An 11,097-nucleotide genomic window follows, 5' to 3' on the forward strand; every position below is an offset into this window, starting at 1 on the left:
CATGGACAAACAGGTTAGTCATTTGCAAAAGAGGGCCATAGCCTAACAATAGGCATGATTAATAGTCAAGCCTATTATAATAATAAGCAATAAGCAATATTAATAATAAGCAATAATCAATATTAATCAAGCCTATATGCTATGGCCCTCTTTTGCATGTGACTAACCTGTTTGTCCATGTAGAGGCAGTGCTTATAAGGCTGAGTTCACCTGAAACTCATCAGACTGAAGAAGTCTCTTGGAGGAGAGATGGAACGTTTCACTAAAGAAGAACCCATCCAGAGGACCTACTTTTTTTTGTCTTTTTGGTCCTGTGTTTAACTTTTATTTGACCAAACCTGTAAAAGGTTGCATTAAGTGTCTTAATCTGTGTCCTGTCAACAAGTTTGTAGATTATTTCTTCAGCTATCGTTTGTTTTAAATTTCAACTGTTAAACCGTAGTAAAAATTGATAGCTCAAATTTCCCCAACAGTTTTAAAAACACACCTTAGCAGTGTTCACTGCTGCTCCGTAGCCGGTGCAGATCCCACAGCCGATGAGACAGACCTTGTCCAGAGGAGCAGCAGGGTCAATCTTAGCCACAGCGATCTGATCGATGACGGTGTACTCGGAGAAGGTACTGGTTCCAACAAACTGGAAGATCTTTTTYCCTTTACAGGTGATCCTGGATTCTGCTCCCACCAAGGATTCCATAATAACTCTCTTCCTGTTCAAAATTATTGTGTTTAGATAATTTATTTTATTTTATTATTGAACTAAACAGCATAGAATAGAACACATTGTATTGTATGGCAGCAGATGAATGCTCACCATGCTACTATACACTGGTTGGTCTTTGGACTCTTACAGAAGCAACACTCCTTACACTGAGAGAGGAAAATGGGGATGACCTTGTCTCCTTAAGACAAACAAACAAAAATGGTCTGTTTATTTTATTAGCAGTTTTTGATTTTGATCCCATTTTAAGGTTTTTACACTCAAAACAGCACAGTGGCTCAGTGGTTAGCACCAACGTCTCACAGCAAGTATGTAACTTACTCAATTTCATTGATGTAAGAAGCTGATTCTCCTTATTTAAAAAGGGGGGTTTTATGTATTTTCCAGGCACATAGTTCAATTCTATACCACAGTCAAGTAACTATGTTACTTTCAGCTTTTATGAAAATGTTGTAAATATCAAAAATAACTTTGACTTCACATCATAGTTTATCAAAATACCTTGATATTGGTCTTTTTAAGAACCTACTGTTTCCTACACTTCCACTTCAGCGCATCATCACAACAGTGCTTCGGGGGAGGGGTGTTCCGTGGGGCGGGAGCTCGGCTGCAGACTGAGACCCAAGGAGGAGCTTTGTGTAAATAGGCGGAGCTTTGTATGAGCATGTGTCTCCACGTGGCTACCACAGGAGATTCAAGGATTTCTCAAACACGCATGAATGAGTCAAAGCAACACTCCGGGTCTGCTTTTGATGAAGGAATGACATTGTAGCATGACATGAAGCTAAATAGATTTTGTATAATATCCCCTTGAAATTTAAATAATGATTACAATCAAAAACCTGGAACACACCTGGTTGGAACTCTGTGACTCCAGGTCCGATACTCTCCACGATGCCTGCAGCCTCGTGGCCGAGGATTGTTGGGAAGCCATCTTTGTGCATCCCCTCGTAAAGGTGGTACAGGTCTGAGTGGCACAGCCCTGTGGCTACAATCTGTCACAAAGACAGCAACCAGGGAATAAAATAGCAATGATTTGGGAAAGAAGCTTTGCAACACTAAGACAGATGTTGTCTTTTTCAAGAAGATTTGTCTTACGGGACACAAAAACTTCTCTCCCCCAAAAACTGCTRTGAGAAAATGCATGTGCACCGGTGTATTTTTGATGCAGAGTTTTCTTACCTTAATGCGGACCTCGTTCGCCTCTGGTGGGGCCACTTSAATCTCTTCAATCACCAAAGGCTTGTTGGGCTCCCAGGCCACTGCTGCCTTACATTTGATGACCTGAAGAGAAGTGACCCACACAGCAAAACACATACACACAACAAGAAAAGTAATAATTACACAGGGCAAGAATTGTCACTATTTATGGAGAATGCTAGCAAAAAGGGTTACCTTCAGTTGTTATGAGATAGCTGTATATATCACAAATATTATTTTTATTTTAGTGCATTAATGCCACCAGTGTGCACAAATTTGAAGTATGTTTATTTTATTATTGATCTTGTTTGAAGCATTTTTTTGCTGTACTGCATCTTCCCCTCTTCTAAGACATTTTTCCCGTATGGGAGACAATAAATTATCTCATCTAAATAAATCTGACTTCACATCTAAACCTTGAAATTGGCCTCTGTCTCTTTAAGAACATCCTACCATTTCTGACACTCCCACTTCAACACATCTTCACAACAATGCTTAGGTGTAACGAGGCTCTGTGGGGAGACAGTTCGGCTGCAGACTGAGCTCCAGGGAGGAGCTTTGTGTAAATAGGCGGAGCTTTGTAGCAGCAAGTGTTTAGGCAGCTCCACATGGCCACAGGAGATTCAAAGATTTCTCCAACATGCACGAATGAGTCCAAACAACACTCTGGGTCTGTTTTTAATGAAGAAATGACATTATAACATGATATAAAGCTAAAGATACATTTTGCATAACACTCCTCCTTTAAAATAATAAGACAAACACACAAATGTGTTGTCTTTGTTCTAATGTTTTCTTGTCATAATCACAGTTTTACTTTGTGGTTTGATGTTCTTCAGTTTGATTTTGTTTTGTATTTTATTCAACCACATAAATTGGTGTATGCCAGTTCTCCAAACAGGCCCCACAAATCAGCAGAATTATTGATCACATCAACTCTGTGGATGAATATATTAAGTTCACACGAGAGGATGTAAAAAATGGCAGGTTGGCTTTCCTGGATTGCGATGTCTCGGTTTCGGATGGGGGACAGTTGGAAACTGGCGTRTATSGTAAGCCCACCCACACAGACCAATATTTGCGTTTTGACTTCCTCCACCCACTGGAACACAAGTTAGGAGTGATCAGGACTCTGTACCACAGAGCAGACAGTGTCCCTACAAACMCAGGAGCCAGGGAGAAAGAGAAATCACACACACGACAGGCCCTGGAGCAGTGTGGTTATCCTGACTGGGCTTTCCTGAAAGCAGACAGGAAACRCAGACAGGATTCCATGCAACCTTCAGGTGAAAATGAAGACCCCAAACCAGTGGTTATTCCATATGTTGCAGGTGTTTCGGAGAAACTGAGATGTTTATTTTCTAAACATGATGTCCCAGTGGCTTTCAAACCCCAAAACACATTACGGCAAAGGCTGGTTCACCCCAAAGATCCGGTGCCCCGGCACAAACAGAGCAATGTTGTATATGCTGTTAAGTGCCAGGAGGACTGCGACCAGTTATCGGGGAAACAAAGCAGCCACTGTTCAAAAGAATGTCCCAACACAGACGAGCTACGTCTAATGGCCAGAACTCTGCAGTTTTCACTCATTTACAGGCCAGCGGTCACTCTTTCAGAGATGAGGATGTTCTCGTTCTTGATAGAGAGGAACGTTGGTTTGAGAGAGGAGTAAAAGAAGACATTTTTGTGAAGAAAGACTGTCCATCTTTAAACAGAGGTGGAGGCCTCCGTTTTCAGTTGTCCCCCTCCTACAGTGCTGCTATTGCCAGTATCACTTCACCCCTGTTAACAATAGGTGTTAATTAGGTGTCAACGATAGCCATGTGATGTGAGTATCAGTCACACGGAAGCAGTGCTTAAAAGCCTGAATTTTGCCTGAAACTCTCAGACTGAAGAAGTCTCTTGGAGGAGAGACGAAACGTTTCATTAGAGAAGAACCCGTCCAGAAGACCTATACAATTTTTTTTTAATTATTGGGATTTAAAAAAATCTCTTTTGCTTCCATCTATCTGTGGTCAGGTTGTGGAACGAAGAGGCCCAGGACGAAAAGAACCTTTCCAGTTCCTTCTGAGAATTCTTAAAGGGCTGCCAGGTGGGATAAAATACCTAATCCCCCCAGTGAGTTCTGGGTCTGGGACTCCTCTGTTCTGCTCTACCCCGGGACGAAGGAGCTTCTCGTTTTGTCTCAGGCTGAGTTCAGTCACCCTGCAGAGGAGGCTCCTTTTAGCTGCTTTTATTCAGAACCTTGTTCTGCCATGATCTATTCTCTCCGTACCATAGCTGAGGGTCAGAATGCAGATAAACCAGTGAATTGAGAACTTTGGCTTTTAGCTCAGCTCGTTCTTCACCACAACAAACCGGAGCAGTAATCCAATCACCATGGGCCGAGCCTTGATCCATCTTCCACTGTGTCCGGCTATCTTTTGTCAACAACTCTCCCCCTCGAGGCAAAGACCCACCTCAAACCCAGAGACTGGGGTTTGTTCCAGTTAAGAACATGACCTCAGAAATACTCAAAAAAATTCCCACTATTTACACAATTTAACAAAAACCCTGAAAAGGTAAATAAAATAGAAACTGAATTTTTATTATTCATAGCATAAAATCATGAAAACATAAAAAAAATCACACCAATGTTGCCCACACCATTTTGTGGGAAACACTTTCCTGCTCTAACTCGGCTGATTGAAACTGATGGGTAATTAACAGGCTTGTGTAGAACTGGATCACAAGCTGAGGAGGTAATTTAATCATTTGAATCAGGCGTGTTGGAGCAGAGACACAACACACAGAGGGCTCTGATTCTGAGAAGTTAATCACTGGTAACAAGAAATAAATACTGATTCATAATAATAGCAATAAAAATATGCATACATAAGGTATTTTAATAAACAACAGCAGAAAGTTTTATTGCTTGTAATACATATGCGTAGAAGGAAAGCCTCCTGAAGCAATAATGTAACATTCATCTTTTGAGAAAAACAAGGTTTATTGCTGCAATAGTTTATTGCAAAATAACCACTGAAGTCGTTTGTTTCAAATTTTCTAAACTAAACATTTTAGCATTGATTTACACATTTATATTAGACTTTCCTTCTTAATATTACAAACACAAGTTTAGGGAAAACATGCAGGAAACATTTAAAGACAATACAAAAATACTGAGATAAAATGCGGAGGTGGGCAACACAAAGTCAGTGAAACATTACAACCTAGAGCTGTTTTTTTTTCATTTCTGTAACCAGTGTTGGTTAAATTCTGCACACATACATTCTTTTACACAATGCAGGGTCAAAAGTTTGAAATTGAGCACAGATGTGCAGTTGTTCTTACCTTTCCAGCTGTGCTCATTTTTACTCTAAAAGACTTGATCACAGAGAGGAGTCAAGAAATGAAGCCTTCTGCAGAAGACACCACTTTGTGGGACAAACACTGACATGGGCGTGGACCTTAAGCTCAGGTTTTTGAGTTCCCTAACAAGTTCTCACTTGAAAGTCCCCAACATGAGAGGCCTGAGCTGTGGACTGAAAAAAAGAAGAAAAAAGCAAGTGTAGTGCACCTTATTTTACTGAAACACATGGTTTTCTTCTGAACCAACACCAAATAATCTCATTGCTTCCTCATGCATAATTAAATGATTTAAAATATATTTCTGTGCTTTACACATGAATTATTGTGAAGTATTGTGTTTGCAGCATAAGAACAAAGTCCTGACCATGCAGCTTTTTCTATAGGAAATAAGTCTTAAATCTGCAGAAATTTTAGTAATTTCCATTTCTAAAATGAGGCTGTAGTGAGGGGAGAATTAAATACGCATAAATCAAACATAAGAGCAGCAGAGATGAGAGTGCATCTAACTTTAATGGTAAATGCAATGAGCTGCAGCAAAAATACAATTAAAATGCCAGTGAGATGGAGAAAACATACAGAAAACAAGAAAATATCCAAAACAAATAAAGGAAAAATATGACTGAATCACTGTAAAATGAACAGGAATAAACTCAACTTACAGTACTTGGTCAAACCGTAAAACTGAAGCGCTAAAAAGAAGCTGTTGTAAATCAGAAAGTTAATCAAGAAACAGTAAAAGAACAAGTTTCCTAAACTATTTATCAACAATAAGAATGTAAAACAGGGAAGATATATTTTTCTGATCTCATATATATATAAAAACAACTCAATAAACTGTTTTCACTTTTGACCAGTCCAATAAAAACATCTCTGACTGTTGATTTTGCATGTGACGTATCTATTTTAGTTTACTCTCTTTAGTTGGCCTACTTTCCTGACACCTTCAGAACAGAAGCGTTTTAGCTACATCTGTTCTTTTAGGTTTTAGGAGCCACTTTTTTACAATCTTTGTAAATAATGTGGGTCTAAACATTCCTGACTCTTTATATCTTCATGCTGGTGATACAACTGTTTATCATCTGACTAACATTGCCAAGGTTTTTCAGCCTTTGCGGTCCACATTTGACATTATTCATTTTGATCTATTCTCTCTTAAACTGGTACTAAATGCGGATAAAACCAAAAGGAAGCTTTTTTTTTTTAAAGTTGGTGCCAGCATTTCTTCCATTTATCACATCCATAAATGGCGTTCCTTATTATGTTTGTAGACTCATTAATACCTGGGAATTTTAATTTAATCAACTCTGACTTTTAAGCCTGGTATTAAAAACATGTTAAAGACACTAAAACTGAAAATTGGGTTCTTTTTCTGGATCAGATCCTGTTTATCTGTGAATGCCAGGCTGTGGATTATAGCCTCCACTTTTTTTTACCAGCCATTCATTATGGTGACATTAAGAGTGCCTCTTTCAGTTTGGATTTGGTCCACCATGGTGCTTATTCGACTAAGAACCACTTCCATACCCATCGCTGAAGTCAGATGGTCGTCATTACCTTCATGTTGGCTTTCCACTGGTAAATCTGCCTCTTTAAACAAGTCCTTCGTCTGCTTCCTTTATGTATGGCTTCGTGGTTTTATTGTCTTTATTACTCTGTTTTTAATTACTTTTATTGTAACCTGTCATGTTGTCATTATAAAACAGGGCGCTGCTGAAAATGAGTCTGTGAGATTTTCAACTGATTATCCAAGTGTTTCTGCAAAGTTGGGAACATGTAATAAATTAAAGCTTGAGACAAAAATGCCACGAAACACACTTCTTAAATAATTAGTTTTATTTCAGAAACTCATCAAGTTTGACTCAAACAAATGATAGATTATTGATTTTCTGCAGTAGTCTTCACATATTGTGGTGAGAAATCTTGACACAACTGTTTTTGGTCTTATTGTGGTGAAACACTCATGACAACTCGAATGCTGTGGAACACAAGAAATAGACAATTAAAGTTCCACCAATTAAAAAAATATCCATTGGTTTACGAACGTAATAAATAAAATATACCATTTTCCATGCTTCATCAGCTCAATCGCATCATTGATTTGGTCCAAAGTCATGTTGTGAGTGATGAACTCATCCACCTGCAGCTTCTTGTCCATGTAGGCTTTAACCATCTGAGGAACACCGTCTTTGCTTTTGAACCCTGAGAGACAAAAAATTAAACAAAATAATAAAAATAACACAACAGAACTGTAAGAATTTTAATACAGTAAAATGTTATTGTGTTTGTTTCACCTCCAAACATGGAGCCCTTCAAAGTGCGTCCAGCGATGAGGTCAGGTGGTCTGACAGGAATATCGAACTTCTGCGTCCAGCCAACGATCACACAGACACCCCAAGCTGGCAAACAAGACTCCAAGGCACTGCGCTGTGTGGAGAAACACAACAAACTTAAAGGTTCAGTTTTTAAACGTGTACAAAAAGCCATCAAATCTCACCATGACGTCCACCCTCCCAACACATTCCACAGAGAAGTCCACTCCACCATTGGTCATCTCAGCCAGCACTTCATGGATGGGTTTGTTGTGATCTTTGGGGTTCACGTAGTCGGTGGCTCCAAGCACTTTGGCCTTGTCGGCTTTCTCTGGATTGATGTCAACAGCGATGATCCTTTTGGCTCCTGCAGCTTTGCAGCCCATGACTGCAGCCAAGCCCACAGCTCCCAGACCAAACACAGCACATGTGGAGCCTGGTTCCACCTAAAGTACAACAGTCCCACGTTTACTTCAGGCAGAATCAACTCTTTTTGTTGGAGGAAAGATTTGTGTTGTTTTGATTGAACGTTTATCTATCTTGTTATTGCTGTGTATTCATCAGTTTCTCTTGTATCATGGTTCAGTTTGCCAGATTCAGTATTTAACAGCCAGCAGAGATCATATTTGAGTTAGTTTTTTGTCAACAGTAAAAAACAAACAAACATTTTTTCTGCCTTTCAGACACTCGATACTCACTGCAGTTTTTCTACACAAAGGCAGTGGCGGACCTAGGATTTCTCTGAGAAAGGGGCCACAATAGTCATAGAGGGGCCAAGTATTTGTTCAACATTCTTACACACAAATCCCCAGTTTTGCGAAGATGTATAAATTGAACCAGTCACACTTGTTCAAACACTTGTAATAATAAAAAAAAGTTTGCACAGAAAATAATCATTCCCGGTTTTTGCTCTACATAGATAAAATACTCTCAAACACACAGCATGTGAGAAAATCCAGTCATTTTCAGTTTAAAGACTTTTTATGCAGGATTGTTCTATTCTTCTTAAAAAGAGAAGAAAACTTCTGGAAGCTTGATTCTTGTTGGACTTTCCTATTTGACTCATCGGTGCCCCTAGTGTTTGAACATGGAACTGCAGCCACCATTATTGCTCTTGGGCAAAGGACAGATGAGTGACATTACAGGGGCACTTCAGGGAGGCTATAATCAGGTTTCAGCTGGTTACCTGTTCACCTGTGGCCACGCCCCTATAACTGCCCCTGCACAATAGGCAATTCTATTGCGAAACTATTAATAACATTGAATTAACTTGTACAGGAAAAACTTCTTTATATGTAATCTAAACCACAATGTTTCAATGCATCTAATTTACTTTTAGACATTTTTATTATTGTTATGAACCATTTGTAATGATTGGGTTTGTTTTATTGATGATGACATAGTATTGGGGCAGCCTTGGCGGAGTGGTTAGGGGAGTCGTCCTGGAACCGGAAGGTCGCCGGTTCAACAGTGTCAGTGTCAAAATGCCTAAATTCTGCACTGCTCTAAACAGGTGAAAGACAGAAAAAAAATTGTGTGTGTTCCAAAAGTAGTGTGCCACAGGGGAATTAAAATTGAATAAAAATGACAAAAGTGGATCAATAATCCACAGCTACAAACAGGAGGTTCAGAAACGGACAATGCAAGAGTTTGCAGCGACCGCTTTCTAACAGGTAAGGATCACATTTAAATCGTGTTTTCGAATATATTATTGGACAGTTACTGGGATTTGGGTTTTACAGAAGCTAAATAAATTATTTACATGTAAATCCAACCACATAGAAATAACAGGGGTTAACTCGTTGTTAGCGTTAACAATAGCATTGTTATCATTGGCTAATTGATTTGATTTGATTTATTTATTTAACAGAAAAAGATTATTAAAAATCAAGCCTGACTCAGCATGATTGCTGTTTTACAGCAGGTTCCTGTTCTGCAGCACATAAAACACTCAGAATTACAGCATCACAATCACATCATTATACACCATAAACACAAAGACAAACAAAATTACTTAACAGTTTTAAATACACACCTTAGCAGTRWTCACTGCTGCTCCGTAGCCGGTGCAGATCCCACAGCCGATGAGACAGACCTTGTCCAGAGGAGCAGCAGGGTCAATCTTAGCCACAGCGATCTTATTAAGGACGGTGTACTCAGAGAAGGTACTGGTTCCAGAAAACTGAAAGATCTTCTTTCCCTTACAAGTGAACCTGGATTCCACGCCTACCATCGCCGCTGGATTTATTTTCTTCCTGTTCAAGATCATTTTTCAAATGAAACTGTTGTTTGCTTGTCTTGTTCTATCAGCTAAATGATTTGTTTTGTTTTATAAAAACTGAGAAAACAAACTAAAGCAGAAGTTCAGAATGAATAATGGAGTAGAGGAGGGCTCACCATGCTAACTCACACTGGTTGGTYCTTGGATTCTTACAGAAGCGACATTCTTTACACTGGGAGAGGAAAAGAGGAATCACCGTGTCTCCTAAAAAGATTTTAAACAACGTCATTATGGTCAGACTGTAGTAGGCTTATTTAACTGGTAATTTTCCCATGTCATTGTAATAAACCCAAAACATGGTATTTATTTAATGAATTTCTGTGAATACCACACAACTCTGGGAACATTCTGTTTGTAGTAAAATTTTGCAACAGACCTGGCTGAAACTCTGTGACTCCTGGTCCGACACTCTCCACGATGCCAGCAGCCTCGTGGCCGAGGACTGATGGGAATCCATCTTTAGGCATCCCCTCATAAAGGTGGTACAGGTCCGTGTGGCACAGTCCTGTTGCTACAATCTGTGACAAAGACAGCAACCAGGGAATATAAACTGTGCTGATCCGGAAGAAAGGCTTCTTCACAACAGTTTTACGTTACAAATGTTCCTTTGTTTCAATAAAATATGTCTTTCAGGATGCACATTGGTTTAATATTACTAATTCAGACAGAAGGAAAAAACTGCTGTGAGAAAATGCATGTGCACCTGTGTATTTTTGATGCAGAGTTTTCTTACCTTAATGCGGACCTCGTTGGCCTCTGGTGGGGCCACTTCAATCTCTTCAATCACCAGAGGCTTGTTGGGCTCCCAGGCCACTGCTGCCTTACATTTGATGACCTGAAGAGAAGTGATGCACCCAAAAAATAACAACAATAATAGTAAAAAAAAATCAAAAATCAGCAGTCACCATTGATTTTAGTCAATGAAATTAGTGCTGAATCATTTTATCAATGTTTTAATTAACMACTAAAAGATAAACCCTCACAAATGTGTTTGATCATCTAATAACCATTTTAGTGAAAGTTCCAGAGGCTGGCATTCTGACCACATGTCTGAACCACCTCAGCTGATTCATTTGATGTTGAGGAACAGCAGCTGCACTGTAAGCTGCCCTTTAATGATCCTCACAATGGGCCTCATACAAGAACCATTCTTACGCACAGATTTGTTCTTAAGTTGTGCGTACGAGTGATTTAGGAGAATTTGTGGCATTCACCAATGTTTTCGTATTCTAAGATTT

General features: G+C 39.3%; 2 protein-coding genes across 2 annotated transcripts in view; both read right to left on the bottom strand.

The window, feature by feature from the left end:
- LOC106521263 (alcohol dehydrogenase 1) overlaps window positions 1-5,356 on the bottom strand; it is a gene marked incomplete in the record, with an annotated part of 7,419 nt that extends 2,063 nt beyond the window's left edge. The window contains 5 exon segments of the mRNA XM_014013763.1: window positions 486-707; window positions 812-899; window positions 1,572-1,713; window positions 1,901-2,002; window positions 5,252-5,356. Coding sequence (XP_013869217.1) covers window positions 486-707; window positions 812-899; window positions 1,572-1,713; window positions 1,901-2,002; window positions 5,252-5,269 — 572 coding nt within the window.
- Window positions 5,357-7,084: 1,728 nt separating this feature from the next.
- The window catches only part of LOC106521259 (alcohol dehydrogenase 1), a gene marked incomplete in the record, with an annotated part of 32,417 nt that continues 28,404 nt past the window's right edge, over window positions 7,085-11,097 (bottom strand). The window contains 8 exon segments of the mRNA XM_014013760.1: window positions 7,085-7,244; window positions 7,330-7,468; window positions 7,561-7,693; window positions 7,764-8,024; window positions 9,614-9,833; window positions 9,976-10,063; window positions 10,236-10,377; window positions 10,593-10,694. Coding sequence (XP_013869214.1) covers window positions 7,211-7,244; window positions 7,330-7,468; window positions 7,561-7,693; window positions 7,764-8,024; window positions 9,614-9,833; window positions 9,976-10,063; window positions 10,236-10,377; window positions 10,593-10,694 — 1,119 coding nt within the window.

This window comes from Austrofundulus limnaeus, unplaced genomic scaffold (assembly GCF_001266775.1).
Source record: "Austrofundulus limnaeus strain Quisiro unplaced genomic scaffold, Austrofundulus_limnaeus-1.0 Scaffold105, whole genome shotgun sequence".
In the NCBI taxonomy this organism is placed as follows: domain Eukaryota; kingdom Metazoa; phylum Chordata; class Actinopteri; order Cyprinodontiformes; family Rivulidae; genus Austrofundulus; species Austrofundulus limnaeus.